This window comes from Betta splendens, chromosome 16 (assembly GCF_900634795.4).
Source record: "Betta splendens chromosome 16, fBetSpl5.4, whole genome shotgun sequence".
In the NCBI taxonomy this organism is placed as follows: domain Eukaryota; kingdom Metazoa; phylum Chordata; class Actinopteri; order Anabantiformes; family Osphronemidae; genus Betta; species Betta splendens.
This window is the reverse complement of record NC_040896.2, coordinates 8,788,435-8,808,048: the sequence shown is the minus strand read 5'-3', so window position 1 is coordinate 8,808,048 and position 19,614 is coordinate 8,788,435. Positions and strand designations below refer to the sequence as shown.

The following is a 19,614-nucleotide window of genomic DNA, read 5'->3' as shown; positions in this document are numbered from 1 at the left end:
CACACCGAAGTTAAGTTTAATCACGGTGACAAAGAGTCTCAGCGACAGAATAGCAAAGGTGCCAACAGCTTAAGCCAAATACAAACTAAAGCAGAACAAAGGCAGAAGCTGCTGCAGGGCGGACGCGCGGACTGGAAATTATCTGGTCCATGTCAATAATACTTGTGTCTGCTATTAAAGCTGGAATAAAAAAACGATACGCCGCTGCAGTAAGAGCCTAATCACTCCATTTATTTGTGGTGATCACACTCTGGTTAGGCCTTTATTGAGATGTGCTCAAGCCTCAACTACCTCTGATCAATACACAAGCCCTGTTGTGTATCTGCATGCAGTAACGCAGCCATCAGCGCCCCCCTGTCCATCTCCTCCATAATGACACTGATTTCACGTACCTCATGTTAGGCATTACTGATAAATGTCAGGAGGAAATATGGTAATTGACATTTGCAGGTGGCAGAGGAGGGAGCCTGTCGGCGTCGTGGGCTTCATACAGACTGCGGCAGGGATGTAAGTGATGCATGGCCTTACAAATGTTAGTTGAATAACACCTCCAGCCCGGGCCCCTAATGACAACATTAGAGGATATTAGAGGACAGGTCTTGTTAACATTGTGACAGAGGAGAACAATGGCTGCGATCCGTCTGCGGTACCGACTGTGTGATCGCGTGTGAAGGGGTTGATCTCCCACACGTTCAACACAAAATACCGCCGGGTCCAGGTGATCGGCAGCTGATGGTTGAGGCCTTTGAAGCTTTGGTTTTGTCCTCACACAGCAAAATAAATCCCCTCTGAACGTGACTGTATTATTACATGCGCATCACTAATTTCTTATGAAACGAACTATCTGGGCTTTTTCAGGCCTCAGGAGGAAACCTAATCTGGGTGAGATCTACTGTAAGCATGAGTTTGAGTTTGTTTGTTTACAAGAAAGCTCCACAGGGAACGCGCTAAGTGAGACCCAGGGACCGCTGGAAACACAACGGCATCAGCTGCGGGCCTGGAAAACACACACAGGCGCGCGGGGCTGGTTGGGTCCTGACGGAACCGGCTCCAGTGAGAACTTTGTCCTGGAGGTTCATGAAGTCGTCACACGCGGCTCCGTTCCGGGATTCGTATCCATCAGGCGTGACAATGACAAATGAAGTTGTTTGTGGGGGATTAACGACGCTGAGCTCTCTCTCCATGGATTTGAGTGTGATACTGTATAATATTTGGTGACAAAGGGGGGAAAATGAAGATTATAGGACAAGTCAAGCTAATAATTAGCTCAGAGATTATGCAGATGCGGAGCAGATTGTTTCTGTAATGACGCCGTGGAAATGGAAGGATCAGCAGTAGGCGCCGCCGCGGACGCGGAGCTCGGCTGCCGCCGCGCTGCAGTCTGGCGTTGGGAGGAGGCTTTCAGATCTTTCTAAATTTCCATTTCTCCGATTGCTGACTCAAATCATTAGTGTCCGTGGCTGACAGACAGACAGACGGAAGCAGACGCTGTACAGCTTCTTTTTCCGAGACATTTTAAGCCCACAGCTCAGGTCATTCTTCCAAAAAGGTACCGTCTCTTGTTTTTTTTTTTCTTTTTGGCAGTTCCTCCAGCCCAACCCTCTGCCACGGCCTCGTTGGATGAGAATTAATGTTGCCATCCCTTTGGGAGGATGTGGAAGTGACGTGAAGTGTAATGATCTCAATCAGGGCCAGGGGTGAGAGACAGAACTAATCACCGAGCACGCTCCACTAGCATAATGCAGTCAGTCGGCCTAATGACCCTGGCACTCACGTCAAAGCCATTACTCCAGCCTGTGGTGAAAGGCACATCAAACCACTGGGCCCACTCATAATTGGACTAAACTTTGAGCTATGAGCCCACATTACACATGTCCCGTGTTCATTTTTACATTGGTAATTATTGGAGGGCAGCTGGGGGGAGACGGGTGAGGCTGCCGACGGCCTCCCGCGGCTCCGGGGCGTCGACGCTAGAACGCGTCCTACACGCGTCGACAAAGTCAAGGCTCCTCCTGCTGGAGTGAAGGTTCGAAGTCTAGCCTTAAAATACTCATACTCATATATGTTACATATATGATGTAATAATTATCAAATTAATTAATTAAAACCTGGAAAAAAGTCAGCTCCTTGTGGTGGAAGATCTTGATTCTTGTTGTTGTCTCCATAGCGATTCTAACACTGCCTCACAAATACCTGAATCTGAGCGTTTCTAAATCCATCCATCTAAATCTCGTGTTCAGCCGTCTCTAACGTTTGATCCCAACACCAAAAGAACACTCGGCCTGTCAATTGTTAGAAAAGTCAAATTCATCACCTGCTCTGTGATTAATTAATGAGTTTAGCTGTGAAAACATTTCAAAATAAGAGCGTGGCCAGCGTTGACCTCCTGGTTCACTGCTAAATGCTCTGAACTGATGCCTCACACTTGAATTACTGTGATTTGCACAAAAGTTCCTAGTTTTCCTGCTATTGATCAAAGTAATAAAATAAGAGCGTTGCTGAATGGTATTTTCTGAAGTGAGTTTTGAAGCCGCTGCTTCGCTGCTGCCGGACGAGGTGCATCGTCTTCGCTCGCCACTGCTCCACTCGTACAGAGAATAGACCCCAAACCAAAGGGGAGACGCCCTCTCCTCGCTTCTGCTCGTCTTGTTTGCAGCTATTGTCCTGTTTGTAAGAAAATCAAGTTACAATCTCTCAGATACATCCATCATCTCACCTCGCCGGCTCGCGCTGGAAGCGTGAGGCGAGTCTGCGGGGATCGGGAAGAAATCTTTTGGTCTTCTGCTTACAGCGTCTTGAAGAGACATCAAGAGAAGCTCCATTGATTTTTCTCTTTTGGCTTCTGCTAAATTTTAGTACAGAGAGCTAGCAGGGGGTCCTCCCTGTAGGTGCTGTTTCAATAGTGCCACTCAAAACGGAGTGGGTCAAAACAGATTGCTTCAGCGGAGGGGGGAGAGGAACAAACCCAGAAAGTTTACATCAACTTTCTCTGACTCTCGCTGTTTTCAGAGCTGGACAAGTTTTCCGTCTTGGTTTCAGTCCGTTTCATTGGCAGCGTTTTCCTCCTGCCTGATTTAAAAATGGAAATCTGTGGGGTTTTTTTCATACCAACGCTCAGTGGCTGCTTCGTTGGCTTCTAATAGCAGCTCTACTGGTCCTTCTACGTTTACAGTCAGCAAAGCGAAGTGAGTAACTTACTCAACATCCGCTGTTGAAAACAAAATATTCTGACTCCTTCTCCAGTGATTTGAACCTGGATTTCCTAGAACAGCATTTATTTTTGGTCATTTTAAAGGAATATCCTGTCTATTACTGCATTGATTCTATTTAAAATAAATACGCCATATGTTCGCGCTTACATCCTATATTAACAGTCTTGCCAGCCTGAGATGGTGCTAATGTACTGACGAAGTGTCTCCATCAGTTACACCACGCTAACATATGTAGCATAAACCTTAACAGCGAGAGCTCCAACGTGGCTGCACTTTTTGCCACGGGTCACAGAGAGCGGGAGCGAATCGAAGGGTGAGAGAGAGGTCGAGAGTGACATATATAGAAAATGAAGGGGGGGCAATGTGGTTGCCAGGGTGTCGGCAGCATCCTGTAGGTTAGTTGGAAGCTGTGATTACTCACAATGTGTGTTTAATTAATTAGCCCGTGTGGAGTCGGTGTGTTGTTCATCAGGGTTTCTGTCGATGCGTTTTCATCCCACACTCGATCGCAGCTTCCAGCTTCTTCACGCAGCTTATGTCATAAAGATGTTCGAGGGGCACAAAGGGCATCATTTGAGAAGTCGCTAGGGCTGTGGGAGAGGATGCTTTGGATGTTAAAGCATCATTTCCTATTTGAGTGTCAGATGAGTGCTCTTCTCCTGACCCGGTGGGGGCCGATGGCCGCCCACTGAGCCCGGTTCTGGTTCTCCACCATCGTTCTCCTGTCTGAATGCACTTCTTGTATTTGTTAGCTAAAGGTTTGATTCTCTCCCACAGGACGCATCCATCGCACATCGTTTCCACGTTATGAGGGAGAAGCATCCTGAGAAGTTCAACAGCAGGTACGTCTGTATGTTTAAACACGATAAGGCGCTAAAAGAAGACTCGGCCGAACAAAATGAAGGGAATCCAGTAAGAAGTATCTCTCCACCACCAGAAGTGGTGCATCTGCAGCGTGGCTGCTGTGACTCTTACTGTGACGAATGGACTGGCCTCGTATTTAGCATTCGTGATTACCTTGAGGAGATGTGTTCACCTTTGGGGAGGAACAAATGTGGCATCTATGTTTCCATCAATATTTAACGCCTCCCATACGTCTCCACTAGCGCCAGGGAGTAATTGCAGGCCTAATTGAATTTGCTTGGCTAGTTTGACATCATGGATCAGTCAGAGCGATGGCACACAGCTTCCTAATAATCTCATTTGTACTCATTATCATATTTTACTACAATCTTAGTACAACATTTAGCCAACTACTCTTCTGCTGCTCGTTGCTCAAACATGCAGCCGCACGAGCATAAAGTCCAACAGGAAGTCGGTTAAACTCTGCCCTGTCGTGTTGCGGGTTAATGAGCAGAATGAGCGACGACGCAGAAATGCCAACAAGCAGGAGGGACTTTGAATGTGAGTGGTGATCGTCCTGTTTCCCCCCGAAGTCGTTAAACGTTCGTAACAAACTTGTTTCTTCCTCCTTGAAGCTCCCATGAGCTGCATCTCTGTTGTTTTACCCCTTTTTAAGCTTTTGTGAAAAATGATTGAGATATTTTAAGAAAATTATTCTGTCTGTTATTTGAATTCAGTTAATAATTCAGGAGTGGGAATGGGTTTAGGATCTCTCTATTATACACTATCCTTGGCAGTTCAATAATGCATGATTATAGTTTTTCAAGGTGGCATAGATTTTGTTGGATTTGTCCAAAGGGCTCATGTCCATTGGAAGTATATTGCAAGTTATCACAGAGTAATTTTCCTGCAGCTGGAGGAAGTTTGGTGACATTAGAAGCAGAGTGTGATGTGTTCCGGAGAAGATTTTATTTCACTCGTAACTTGGTGAAATTAAAAGAAATGAGAGTATTTGAGCTTCTCATGATTCAAATCAAACTAATATGATTACAGTCTACAGTAATATGATTAGGACCAAGTTTATCCACGGAGGCAAATTAAAACATAATAAATAAATAAAAACAGTCGCTCAGGTTTTAAGGCCACAGAATCACTACACACTTACAGTGAGCAGCAATAAAAAAGCTGTGACGCCTAAAAAGTTTTTTTTTTTTTAATTAACAGCTTTAAACAGTTACCAAGCAACCGTTCTTCTTCATCTCCAAGAAGTGAAATATAACTAATTAATACTTGTTTAATTTTATCACATTAATAATATAAATTAAAATCCAAACACTTTTTGTTACTTTAAATCCACACTGTGAGTTTTCTAAGGTTTGAATAACACAATAATACACTTTATATAATTTACTGCCAGGCTGATCAACACTTCCAGCTTTAAAATATATAATAATAAGATAACATTCACAACTGGATCATCTAACATCAGATATGATATTTTAATATATTTTAAAAATAGGACTTACCAATTATCACCAATTATTTTAATATTTTGTTTGTTAAAACTGTCTTTTGTCAACGGTTCACACAAGGTTTGTAGCAAGCGACTTGTCTTTTTTTTTGAATATTTTTTAATTAACTATCTAACCTTCCTCTTTTCCTGAAAATTTCAAGGGCAAAATAAATAGAAAGGAGACCAGAATATGAGCTAATCAGCATTAATGGTTGTTCCATGCACCAAATCTATACATTTTGTCTCCGTTTGACCTTAAAGAAACGACATATTTAATCAGCTTTAATTACCAAACAACACCATGCAGATTTACCTAATTATGAAATGAGGGGATTTGTTGATGAAAAGCAGGGGTCACACGCTCTGTCATCTCCTGTTCGTTTCTCTCATTCTATCCATCTTCTGTATTTGCACCTTGGGGTGATTACCAGGGCGAAGGTGTGAAGATTTGACACTCGGCAGATAGATTCATTTACTGCCACTGCCGGACCTGGAGGTGATAATGAGGTCGAGGATTAAAAGCAGACAATCAGTCGGCCCGTGACGAGGGCTGCACCGCCCCCTCCCCCATCACCTGTCCTCCACGGCGGCTTTGTTAAAACACACCAGTCACCTACTCCCTCTCTTCTTACATTTTTTTGCTGATCTCTCGTGTAATTACCCACTAATCTCTGACGTGGAGAGCGAGCGAGAGAGCGAGAGAGAGAGAGAGAGAGAGAGAGAGGGAGGCACGGGTGGTGAGAGAAAGCAAGTGTAGGCGAGGAATTAAGGCTTTACGCTGTACAGCTCAAACCCAAGTTCAGAGCAGCAGTAACCAAACACATTTATGTGCAATTAGCTGTTTCTATTGACAGGGATGACAATCAAACCAATTAAGATCACATTTTAAAGGTAAATTAGCTCAATGGTCATTTTCTTTTTTTGAGGTCGCTGAGGATGGTTCGAATCTTTTGTCTGTGCAGCTTTTTCTTTCAGCTCATCCCTGATGTCAGGTGTGTGTGTGTGTGTGTGTGTGTGTGTGTGTGTGTGTGTGTGTGTGTGTGTGTGTGTGTGTGTGTGTGTGTGTGTGTGTGTGTGTGTGTGGGACCTTTCAGCTGCACCACAGCAACACTGCTGTGGCTTCACTTGTGATGTTTGTTTATTCAGCGGCATCAGTCATTGCACCTTGATGTTCCCATGATATTTGCTCTGCATACCGACCCTATTTCTGGTCGAGACACCTAATGCAGTCAGCACGCTCCTCCAGAGCCACTCTGCCCCCGTGTGCCCACAGGCTCTCGCTGTGCTGTGTAACCAGCCTGAGTTAACCTTTCCTGAAGGCACAGGGAAGCCCAGGCATGGAGCTCTTTTTAGCATAATGAGTATGTTCATCAAAGCCTGCGATGTGCTGGATGTGTGGCCAGATTCACCAACACACACACACACCCATCAACCTCCCACCATAACGTTTGTGTGTGTGTGTGCGTGTGTGCGTGTGTGCGTGCGTGTGTGTGTGTGTGTGTGTGTGTGTGTGTGTGTGTGTGTGTGTGTGTGTGCGTGTGTGTGTTTAATGCGTTATCACCTGTGGCTGTTCCCAACTCAGCAGGACACACACACACACACACACACACACACACACACACACACACGGTGGACCTCAGCAGCGGCCGCCCTCGGACATCATTTGAGGATGAAATCATTTATGTGACCAAAGTGTCATCTATAATTAATGAGCACTTGTGTGTAATTTAGAGGGATCTCACCTGTGGCCCTGTCTCCAGCGCAGCAGTGAGACACAGATACACACCCATGGGCACACACATGTGCAGCCGCAATCACACAAACGCCTTCAACCTGCACATTCATGGCTGAGCAGTAAAAAAGAAACGCTGTACAAATGACCACAATCATAAACATTTTAGCAACAACAAAGATTGTAGTGACTGTTTCTGCTTCAAACTGCACGAGCTGCTGGTGTGAGAATCGTCTGGATGCACGACAACGTGTGAAATCAATACAGAACTAAAGAAGGAGAAAAGACAAGTGACTGACTGGCGTCTTAGCTCAGACTAAAATACCTTCTCCTGCTGGAGCTGCTGCAGGTGTCAGACCTTGGAGAAACACGTTAAATGACTTCAGGCCTCATTATTTAACAGCATCACTTTGTTACAGCGGGTTTGTGTCTCGCACAGACTCAAGTGAATGCTGATGATGGCGCTTGTTGATACGTCATATGCAAATGATTGGCTTTAAAGTGTCCAACAGTCCTTCAAGCTCAGCTTCAGTAGATTCAGTGATCGAATATGTATAATCACCAGCTTCAGCGACCTAGAGAATATTTGACCACTTTCTACCTCGTTGTCTTCCATCTTGTTCAGCTTTTTGAGGGAACCAGTCGTTTATGGCCCACATCTCCATAGTTCAGTGTTTTCTTTCATTGTTCTCATTCAGATATTTAAAACCTTTGTAAGCTGAGGAGCTGATGTTGCTTGTCTTTGACGAGTGATAAGCCAAAAGCTTTGGTAAACTTAACAGGAAGCGCTGAGTCAGTGATTTTAAAACTCAAAGTCAGGTTGTTTGTAATTAGCTTCAGACTTGCTTCATGTCAACATATAGATATTGAAATTGTAGAAATATTTTTTTATAATTAATTAAAATAAAAATGTCTATTTTTTAAAAATGTATTATCATTGTCATATGAATCATATGACAAAATGTTGAATGACAGTAGCCCATGATCATTTATAAAGAAAACTTGTTTAGTTTTTAGTAGTTTTGATTAAAAAAAAATAAAACATTGAAAGCATTGCAGTGAAACCAAAAGAAATACATTTTTCAAAGTGCTGGCTGCATCTCTGAAGGCAACGCGGTGCAGCTCAGGTCATTTCTCAAGCTGCCAGTCGGAGTCTGAGCGCTTTGGGCAGTGTCATGTTAAACAAAACGGAGCATTGATGCAATGCACAAAGAGTTGGTAATGTCAATGTGATATTTATCACCTCTGATCAGGAACAAATTAGTGTGAAAATAAGGTCATAGATCATCGTGGGTTAGATTAAGTGTCAGGGGGGAAGAAAATCAATGGCGCTGTGCGCGGCGTTCAGTGTGGCCGTGGAAAGTGCATCTAAAGGTGCCGTAGCCTCGGGTCAGCGGCGCTGCAGTGAAGCTCATCGCCGCTGACATCCTGTAATACGCTGGGGCCAAGTCGCGCTAGCTCGAGAACACGGCCGCGTCGTCGGGATTCAGGCCGCTCGTCTCATCCTCTGTCGCTCCACTCACTCACCTGCTGACGCTCCGTGCGGTTGTGTCGTCTCGACCGCGCGGTTCGTGTTTGACTTCCCTCGTCTCAGGATTTGTTTGTGCAAATGAATGGCACCGCAGAGGCTCTGGAAACCTGAGCCGCTGTTTTCGTTTTGGCCTGTCAGCTGTGACTCCGACAGCTGATCGCGCAGGTTATTATTACAGCACATTTTGCATTTATGTATAGAATTACAGCAAAGAAGTTGCCACATTTTGCTTCTGGTTTCAGTTGATGCTACTAAAATTGACTGAACTTCTAAGACGTCCTAAAGATACAGACGTGAGGTCAGACCAGGGTTCTTCATGTGTACTTATTGCATTTGTACAGTAAAACCCCCCTAATCTGCCTTAAAGGTCTCATTTTGCGCTGATGGACTCCCCATCAATCCCAGGACTGCTGCTCCTGGTCAGTCTTCACATAAGTCCGGCGTTTAGCATGAGTTGGCAGAACCCGCGTTCAATCCGGCCGATGCGAAGGTCCTAATTACCTAATGAGCAGGGACACGAGGTGATTTGTTGCCGTGATGCGCTTGTTAGGTTAAGTGGTGGGAATTGACAGGACAGTTAGAGCTTTGTCTCCTACTCGACCTGTTCGTAAAGATGCTTTGGTTTCATGCGTTTGGCACCAGTTGGCCTTCGCCCTAGTCTCTAGTTCTAGTTCAGTCAGCCTCACCTCAGACCCACGTATTCCAACCGCCGATGACAAAGTGAGAACTAGCCACGTAGCTTCTTTGTGTCCATCAGTCATTTGTTGCCTCGTCTGGGGTTTGATGGTGATGATGGAGGGGATGTGGGCTGCTTTGTTGTTGTTTAACGCGTCGCAGCGTGGCCCTGACGCCCTCCCGCCTCTTCCCACCTCCCTGCTCCCATCTCTGAGCTATTGACCAGGTTGCAGATTATAAATCAACTGCGAGTTGGGCTACCTTGCAAGTATCCTAATGAAAGCTCATTTATAAAGTGGCTAAATGGTCCTGACAAAAGTCCTAATGAGGAAATCAATAATTCAGTGATTGTTACTCTGCTTATACTAATACGCCCCTCGTGTAGTGCTTTGATTCCAGCTAAGAGAAGGCCATTTTTTACTGTTCTCAGTTCTGCATGTCAGCACTGTTGTCGGCTTTCTTGTCCTTCGAGCTTCCAGATAAATCATGCTCTTGTCTGTTGTTGATCTTCGAGGGATCAAAAGCGTTTTTCGCTCACACAGATTCTTCTGATTGCAGTAAAATTTAAAGGACGCTTTTAGGATGAAAACACTTCCTGAATAGCTTAAACTTGTTATGTGCACGATTACTATCTAGTCAGTTTTGAGAAGGTTATGAGTTTCTGATTAAAGGGCATTCTTGTGTCCGTGCATGTGGGCAGATGGTGAGTCGGGCCTGTGAGGTCACTGATAATCAGCCTGAGCAATGGGAGCGTTTACCTTTGGAGAGCAAAGCGCTCTCAGAGCTCTGTCCTCTGCTAATTGGAGGGGCAGCTCCCCTTCCACCCCTCACAGGGCTGCAAAGCCGGGCTGCACTGGTCCCACAGACGCCTCCTCAACCGCTAACAGTTGTAGCCATGCAATTAATGAACGCACGCGCATCATTTGGAGATTAATAACTGTGTGATTGTCACATCGCTAAATAGGAGCGCACACAAATGCAGCTCTTGCAGAACAGCTGTGTTTCCTTTTCACAGGGCCGGCACTAGAGAGAGGGAGGAGACTGCACAAGCCTCAGATTTTGATGTGGGGGGAAAACACTCCCGTTTCCTCCTTTTCGTGGTCCCTTTGCAGTTCCTGTTGTCTTGTCTTTTTCAGAACAAAGAATAAGCTCTGGTACTTTGAGTTTGGCACTTCGGAGACCTTTTCGGCCACATGTAAGAAGCTCCACGACTTTCTGGAGGTTGAGGTAAAGCAAACCTTCTGTATTCCAAGAAGAAAAACAGTTTAAAGTCACCATTTGTTGAATTTTCCTTCCTAAAACTTCTTTATGTGAATCCACATTCTGTGTTTGCTGGCACATGTACAAAATATGGCTTCTGGTCAAGTCCTATCCTATAAATAACACAATGTTGTACTAGTTTGACAATCGCCCAGACACAGTGAGCATGTGTGAAGGCTATCTGGGCACCTCCACACTCTCTCAGTCTCAGTTCAACACACAGGTAATTAGCCCTACATGACCCTGCTGTGTGTGATATTGAGTGATAATGAAGATGGCGCCTATACAATTCATCTTTCCCTCTCTGAGCTTTCCACACAGTGAAGAGGTCTTTATTAATTATCGCTGCTTAAGTACCTAGTGAGGTAGAACAGGTACGGAGGTGAAGGTAAATACAGAGAATTACCGGGCTCCTCCAGGGTATTAGCGCTCAGACTATTACATGTTTGACAACAGATTATTATTCTTGATGAAGTCTTTTCAGCTTAATGGGATCAAACTGGCAAAAACTGTAGCGAGAGGAAAATGGAGCGTGAGGCTGAGGTTCACAGGGAAATTCAGATTTAGGTGGAGCATGTGCAGTAGGTCTGTTGAGTCATTTACCTCCACCTGCTGCTGTAAAGATGCTCCATGCAGCATAGAACCGTGTTTGGACCCGGTTCTCCAGACGCGGTCCAGATCTGGTCCCGTGTGCAGAAAGGTTGAGGTTCGACTGTGATGGAGTCACATCTTCCTCCTCCTTTATAGTGTGATGGTGTCACGCTCGACCTCAGCAGCATCTCCCTGGAAGGCATCGCCATCCTCAACATTCCCAGCATGCACGGCGGCTCCAACCTTTGGGGCAAGAGCAAGAAGAGACGGGGCAACCGCAAGGGGGGCAAAAAGGGCCAAGACAAGAGGACGCCAGTGCTCGACCCCAAAGAGCTGATGTTTGCAGTTCAAGGTAACGCGACAGCATCATTCTACCAGCGGCACAACTTCCTGTTGTCTCACTCACACACGCGCTCACTGCTACAGGGAGCGTTTGAAAATCACACATCACGGCTTAATGGATGAGTCATCCGCCCCTTTTAAAGCACTTCACCTTAAGTAGATCATCACTGGTTTGTGCTATTGGGCGATAATACTGTAAATGAACTAGTCCCGACTCGCATCAGGCGCGTGCAGCCCGTGTCCTTGCTCCAATCGCACACATCACAGACTGAACTTTGGGCCAAACTTTCCCGGAGTGCATGAATATTTTACCCACGACAAGGTGAATCACAGGCAGCAGGGTTTCTCTGCGCAGAGGAGGCACAATCATGTCAGTGTTTGGATCTGTCACTCGTGTGTTAATGGCCTGCGTGGACAGGCTTGGTTAATCGGAGCGGACTGGAGGGGGTGGTGGGCAAACCCCCTGAATCCATTTACGTCAAAAGGAAGCCCGTCAATGGCAATAACTGAATGAACGCAGCAGAATGAGTCATCTGATCCGAGGTAACGGGTGAAATGCTGTGAGCAAAAAAAAGTGTTGGGTCCCGTCTAATAATAACATTTATGAATTTTATATTTCGGTCCACTCATCCAGGTGCTGCACAGTTGGTTTGGGGTTTCCTGGTGCGATAGTGTGTTGCTTCTTAGCGCTTCAAGATAAACTGAGTGTTACAGTCACTGTCAGAGCTGAAGCAGGTCAAGCCGGTGAGGATCTCCAGACATGGCTACCAGGGATCCCTTGGGAGCCTTCAAGGGCCTGGACATGACTGCTGGAAAAACAGATCTACAATGGGCAAAGCTGTCTGAAGGTTTCTTTCTTTGGTTTCTAGTGGATTACGTAGCCTTGTTGCTCACAGCAGCATTCATTGTAATATAAAATAGATGGTTTGGATGTTGTAAAGGTTGGTGAGAGATGAGAGAGAGGAAGCCCTTAATAGTGAACCCAAGACTGAAGATGAAGCTCCTCTAATGTGAAGTGACTTTCACACAGGTTCAGTCAGACGAACGCAGACTGTGAGGAAAGTAGATGATCAATCAAAGCCCAACTTCACTCCGAAGTACTTTCCATTAACCCCTCAATAAAAATCAATGGTTTTGTGGTGGGTGGGTAGAAAAGGCCACGATCAGAACCTGGGAAGGCACTTAGACACAGTGTCTTTGTGTGCGCTCGCTTTTCTGAGCCTCGTACAGTATATCGATGTGTGTGTGTGTGTGTGTGCGTGTGCGTGTGTGTGCGCACCCTTGCTGAAGGTGCCCTCGAGGTTCAGCGGCCGAACTCGTCGGATCAACGAGCGGCAGGTTTGGAGGTAAACACCGGAGCACATTAGAGCAGAGGGAGCACGACACGCGGATCAAACTGATGGCTGGGATTATTCTGTGTGTTTGTGAATGTGTGGATGAGAAGCTGGAGGATAAAAACACACACACACAAACAAAAAAGCCTGACCTTTCGGGAGCTGTTAAACCGTCCCGCTGGTGACGCCAGGAGACAAGCCCCTCAGGTGGAAGGGAATGGCTGCGGAGTGAATTATTTAGAATGGGACTGAGGTTTTTGCAGAGGTGGGTGGTGGTGGGGATCCATGCGTGGGTGGAGGCGCTGACGCCTGGGACTGATGCCCCGTGACAAGTCCCATGAAGCTTTCACTGGAGGAGGGGCCTCCGCCGCCGACGCCATCCCCCTTCAGTTCTAACTCCTGTGATCGGCCGCTGGCGCCGCTCTGCTCACTCACTGTCCGTCCGGTTCCAGGGCTCTCGTCCTGTCGCTCCGCATGTGTCAGGTCGGCCCCGGGCCTCGACAGCTACTCGAGCTGTTTGGAGGCGCCGCCTTCGTGAACCTGGACATTCATACGTCTCACTCGCTTCGCGCTGCTTATCGCGGTCAAATATTGTTCCATCGCTAACGGGAGGCGTGTGGTGGTGCTTGTTTTAGCGTATTTTCAGACACCCGCTGCTTATCTCGTGTAAATCGCTCAGCCTTCTTCATGCATGAACAGCTGGGTGACTTATATTGGTTATGTGCTGATACCGGACACCGTGCATGTGCGTGATGAACATGTTGGTCAACGGATGCCAGAGCGACAAATTGAGAGCGAAGCGTCTGCTCACACAAAGGAGCCGCGGCCTATGATCCACCGGTCCCAGAAGTCGGCATCAGACGGAGCTGCCAAGTTCAAAGTCACTGACTCATATTTTCTTTTATAATGTACAGTTGGTGCAATGTATCTGGGGAAGAGATGGACCAGGACCTACTGGAAGACACCTCCCAACGCAACACAGCTTTCTAAGCAGGAACTCAAGCATACAGCAACTTCGATCCCCCAGAATAAATGGCCTCTGCTCCCTGATATTACTTGTGTTGTCATGAAGCAAGCATCAGCTACGGCGCTACCTGAGAAAGACCAAGTTATGTTTTAAAGCAGAAGCCTGGAGTCTCCCTACCTCATAATGACACAAAGGGTCTGTCATCTTCAGGATCCCTGTTGCCATGGAGAACAAGGAATCCTTTCTCCGCGGCGATGCTGTCCATCCTCTGTGTCGGCACAGATCTGCGTGAGCCGCTTGCATTGAAGTGAGAAGTTCTTAAGGGAGGGGGAGCAGCTTTAAAGTCCGGTGTCAAGAGGTCTGCTGTGTGTGTACACACACTCTTCCACTTCGACCCTGGAAAGCACTGCACTCACAGGTCAGCGCCCAGATCGGGACGGACGCCTGTCCGTCACCGTGGCGACAGCTGGGCTCCGCGGCTCGGCAGCGACGGCAACACCTCCGGACAAAGGCGGCGTTCGCGGCGACGCTCCATGGCTGAACGTGACAGAGGAGGCGCGGCGCCGGTGACACGGGGCTCGCTCGCCCGCTCCCTCGCTCGCTCGCATGCGGCAAGAGCCTAAAAATGGGTCTTAGTTTCAATTAGAGTCTGTGTGCTCCCAACAGCGCGGCAACAGCTTCTTAATTTGCAGAGGGACGAGTCGATGGAGAGTCGGGGGCAGAAGGAGCCGCTGAAACAGATGGGCCCTGCGTGACACTGGGCTTCCAGCAGGGGCAAAATCAATGCTCATAACTGCAAAACACAAGAGAAATTAATAATTATATTATCACAAGATTGCTTGCATTGCCGGTGCAATCTAATTAATAGCTGTTTTGCTTGTAGCTCGTTGTTGTCTTTTCTTTCAGTCAGAAGGGGAAGTCTGACGTCGGGAGCGTCGCGTCTCAGCTTCTCTTTCTCGTCCTTACTTGTCCTCTTGACTTTCTGTCACATCATTTGTTTTTCCAGACTTGTCTGACCAGCTGCTGGAGGTGGTGGGACTTGAAGGAGCCATGGAGATGGGTCAGATCTACACCGGCCTGAAGAGCGCTGGGAGGCGCCTGGCTCAGTGCTCGTCTGTGACAATCAGGTCGGTGCTGAGCAAAATGCGCTTTCTGTCATTAATAAGTCACTCGCTGCATTTCGAATACTCACTGTCACTGTTAAAGCCGCGACGTTGTCTTGCATCTTCCAGAACCAGTAAATCCCTTCCGATGCAGATCGATGGTGAACCTTGGATGCAGACTCCTTGCACCGTAAGTCACACTGGAGCCAGTTAGCCTCTGTTAGAACCCAACACACCTTTTATTTTTAAACAAGCCCGTTAGCATCTATTGCTATAATGCTATTTCCTCATCACTCTGTTTCTGTCCCACGCTAATTTATGATGACAAATGCTTAAGTCGTCCTACTTGTACTAATTTGCTCCGACTCTGTCTCAAACATGTGTCTCAACAAGTGTTTGCCCTTCGTCCAAGATGTTTCTCCAAATGAAAACTTGCCGGCGCGCGGTGACGACGGTTGTGTTAAGCTTTAATTACATTGCGGAGATTTACATACGGGCCGCGCGGCGCGTGTCCAAACGAGTGGCCGGCAAGTGCTCTCGCCTCCGCCGGCGCGTCTCTGCAGAGCAAAGCGTCTGACAACACATAATTGTGCTGCAGTGAGTGAACGGTACTGTATGTTGGTGCTGAATTTAAATCAGCCAACCTGATAAACGCTGGTAGAAACACGCCCGCTCAAATGGGATGTTACCCTACTAATTATTAACGACGACAACTATGCAAATGCCTCCCAGTTCCCCTGCATGAATAACAAATCCACCGCCATTCTTCTGTTTGTAACTCGACGCAACGTACGACGCAGATCCCTGCCTCACACCACTTTCTAGAAATAATTGTAATGAGTTAAGATTATTCTTTAAGATTTCTGTGCAACATGACTCAAAAAACACGCGCAAATGCTGTTGTGTGAAATACAAATCAAGTGTATAAGTTCAATGATATTTAATAATGGAGGGAAACCATCAGGGTGCAATAAACAGTGGCTGTGAAGTGAATGTGGCCCCTTTAATGCAGATGGCGGCGTTTCCTCTCCCCATCACTTCCTCAGACTGTTAGTGCAGCATCACGATGAGCTCCATACGCTGATCGGCCTTATCTGTGATTTCAGCCTTTAGCACAAATAGCATCATTGTAGGGAAACAGGATATTAGAGCCATCAGGTCTGCAGTTCACCACAATGCATCATAACTCGGTGCATTGTGTCGACAGAGTTGAACCCCAGGGATTCTCAAAGTTTCTCACACTGAGACCGCAAATAAATATTAAAATGCCAGCAGACACAACTCAGGTCACATGACTGTAATAAGGATTGAGGATTAATGATTGAGTAAAACAAATTCGCAGATGATACAAATATGCACTGAGTGTACACAGAATACAAATGTTTGGACTGACACATTAATCAAACAGCGTTCTCTTCTTCAGATCGAGATCGTCCACAAGAACCAGGCGCCCATGCTGATGGGTCCACCTCAAGGCCGGAGCTTCTTCTCCTCCGTCCTCAGACGAACTCGCACCGAGGGCAAGGACTGACGCGGCCCGTGTTCTGACCCGGGTCACGCTAGGTGCAGGGCGGCGGTCCGGAGCCGATCCCTTGGCCCTTTGAGGGCGGGCCTTGACGCCCGCTCGGCGGCTGGTGATCGGTAGCAGCCTGTAGGTTCAGTGTGTCCCGCGCAGCACGGAGGCGTCGGGGAGAGATCCTCCATCGATGCAGAGTGAGCTGTGTTTGAGACCGATGCTTTGATCCGCGCCGTGTTGTGTCGTTTAGCTAAAAACACTGAAGCTTTTTCAGGAAGTCCACTCAGTTTTTACGTTTTCGTGTGATATGTGCCATGTGGAGCCAGGCCACAGATGAATGTGCTACGTGACATGATCTATTTATTTATTTATGTTTTGCTGCTATTAATGTTCCAAAGGTTTTTTCGAGGTTTTTTGCATTAGCATAACCCAACGCATGATGGACAGTGGGTTCTTGGCTGCTGGAGTCGACATATCTGGAGTCTGGAGCTGATCTTCCTCCACCGTGTTTGGACCTGAAGCTCCTCCGCTCAGCATTTCTGCTACGTTTGGCTCAAAGTGGTGAAGAGACTCGGAAACACTTTCGCTTTCTTTTACTCTTCCCCACTCGTCACCCTTGTCATGTTTTGATCCGCCGCTCCGCCGGTGGAAGGAGCAGGAGCGATTATTGACTGTTCATAAAAAATGCATGACGCTCTTTGTCTTTGGTTGCACGAGAGCTTTCCACACGGTTTTCCCTGTTGTGCTGCATGAGTGGCCGACATCTCTTGTGACACTTGTGGAACTTGATGGTTTTTTGCATTTTTATCTGCAGCTGTACTCGACTTTACCATATCACACTTCACCTGGGAGACGGCTGCACAGATTCCTTCTGATTTCCCTCACTAGAGCTCAGCCCGACTGCATGTTTAAACCACGACGCGCTCCCAAAGAAGCAGCTTGGCCTCTTCTGGGCCGCATGCTTGTTCTGATGTCAACACACACTCTGCATAGTCATTTAACCTACAGTATAAAACAAAATGACTGTTGACACTTGGTCTTGATTTAACGCATCAATCAGGTAAATGAATCCTATTTGATATTTGACAGAATCCATGTTTTCTTAAGGTTTATACAACTTCACATCAGAAACCACCAAAGACATTATTGCAACTGTGTAAATAACATTATTCGTTTTAAATGTGGTGGGTTCTCACAGATCTACAGTTTGAGACATCTGATCAGTGCTCTTTGAAACAACTGCACTCCTGCATGTTTATGAGAATACGTCTAGGCTTGACTGTTTGAGTCTCTAAGTGCCACACGCCAGCGGAGGCCCGTCTCCCGTCTCTTTGCTTCGTGAGGTGCAGCGTTTGTACAGTGAGGTTGTATTTTTGTACGAGGTATTATTTATTTTTCTGCTTTCGTGCTTCGTTGTAGAACTCGCACCGTGTTGTTCTGCCCAAAACGATCTCTGCCTGCCAATGTTTACTGGAAAAGTCATAATGGAAATAGTAAAAAGCTTTTATCGTTTGACCCAGAGTCCTGGAGTTCTTTACGTTTTGACCTTTGAGTTTCTGAGGTTTGGTCGCACCAGGAGAACACGTCTTCTGTCATTAGATTCAGTTGCTACAAGTACAATTTAAATCTTGGTTTCTACTATACGTGAGCACCAGCGGCAACGCCTGATTGAACCAAACTAGCAGCAGCAGCTTCTGACGCCAGCGGGTCCAGCCTGCGGTGGCGCTCGGTTTTCCGCGTGTCTCAGTGTCAGACGGGTGGATTCCTGCACTTGACCCGCGTTTCCCCGTCCTCAGGGGGTTCAGCAGGAGTGACACACTACTTCACATCGCATCCACTTCACCCGGCTGGTAACAGACCCCTGCCTGGATCCAAGATGGCACCAGCGTGACCACCGCTGACTGAGGATATGTCCATCCAACAGACAGGGCGCTACAGTCCTTTTATATGTGTGTCTCCCACAATGAGAGGCTCCTTAAAGTTTATAAAACGTCTACAGTCGGCGAATGCTATGATATCCGGGCTGGATGTTAAAGGAGAACCAAGGTCCAATACAAACTCCACCATGAGACATAAAGCAGAACGTCACACATTGCGTCTCATGCTGATCAGAGGAAATTGTGTCATAAAATGCCAAATCACTTTTCATTTTGTTTATTTCTTAAACAAATTTGTTCAGAATGATTTATTATTAGTATAAATTGTAGTGTTTTCAACTGAGTGTTAAGTTTACACTTTCATTATCATTTGCTGATGGACTTGCTTATTATTTACACAGTGGTTTTATTTGTAGAGATGTGGTGGTTTGGTGCTAATGAGTGCACAAATATTCAGACGTGGAAATTAATCCTTCTTCAGTCCAGAGTCCAGTCTGTCGAAATGAAACCTGTTCATGCAGTGTAAGTACAACAATGATGTATAATGTTAAGTTAAGTCCATCCGAGTTATTAGTAGAAGTACACAAACACAAGCAGGTTTGTATCACCTCAAATACTAAAATTTACTGTATACAGAAATGTACATCTTCACTAACAGAACAATGTATTTAAACCATATGGAATTTGAGTTTTCTCAAATTGGTTTGACAAAATTGCTAAATTTAAAAAACCTCAGATACACACATTCGAGGTGAAGCAAAGTACTGCATCATTTAGCAAAAGTATAAATACTGCATACGTTCCTTAACTATAGTACTTGTGTATAATTATAGTACTACCTACTTTATTTACCATGAATACATATGAGACAATACATTTTAGGAGAGAGCTACAAAACGCAATTTTTTATTATATTTCTTTCTGCAGTATTCTAGGTAAAAATTCCCAGCCCATCAGAGGAATTATGCTAATAAACTTTTACCTTCATGTCGGGATAACTGTGTTCATTCCATGTGTGGTTTTTTTATTTTTATTTTTTTCTGTGACCTGTGTTTCACTTCCAGGTCGGTGCCTTTTGCAGGTCTTCGCCATTCTCAACAACGCCTCGCTCACAGAGG

The 19,614-nt window shown here is 46.2% G+C and overlaps 1 protein-coding gene across 3 annotated transcripts in view; it reads left to right on the top strand.

The window, feature by feature from the left end:
- The window catches only part of dgkb (diacylglycerol kinase, beta), a 37,859-nt gene extending 19,725 nt beyond the window's left edge, over positions 1-18,134 (top strand). For all 3 annotated transcript variants that reach the window (XM_055503027.1, XM_029128024.3, XM_029128023.3), the window contains exons 20-25: positions 3,990-4,054; positions 10,643-10,733; positions 11,514-11,709; positions 15,007-15,127; positions 15,233-15,293; positions 16,527-18,134. In XM_055503027.1, the coding sequence (XP_055359002.1) occupies positions 3,990-4,054; positions 10,643-10,733; positions 11,514-11,709; positions 15,007-15,127; positions 15,233-15,293; positions 16,527-16,634 (642 nt within the window). In that variant the 3' untranslated portion in view covers positions 16,635-18,134. The remainder of the gene's footprint in view (positions 1-3,989; positions 4,055-10,642; positions 10,734-11,513; positions 11,710-15,006; positions 15,128-15,232; positions 15,294-16,526) is intronic.
- Positions 18,135-19,614: the final 1,480 nt, after the last annotated feature.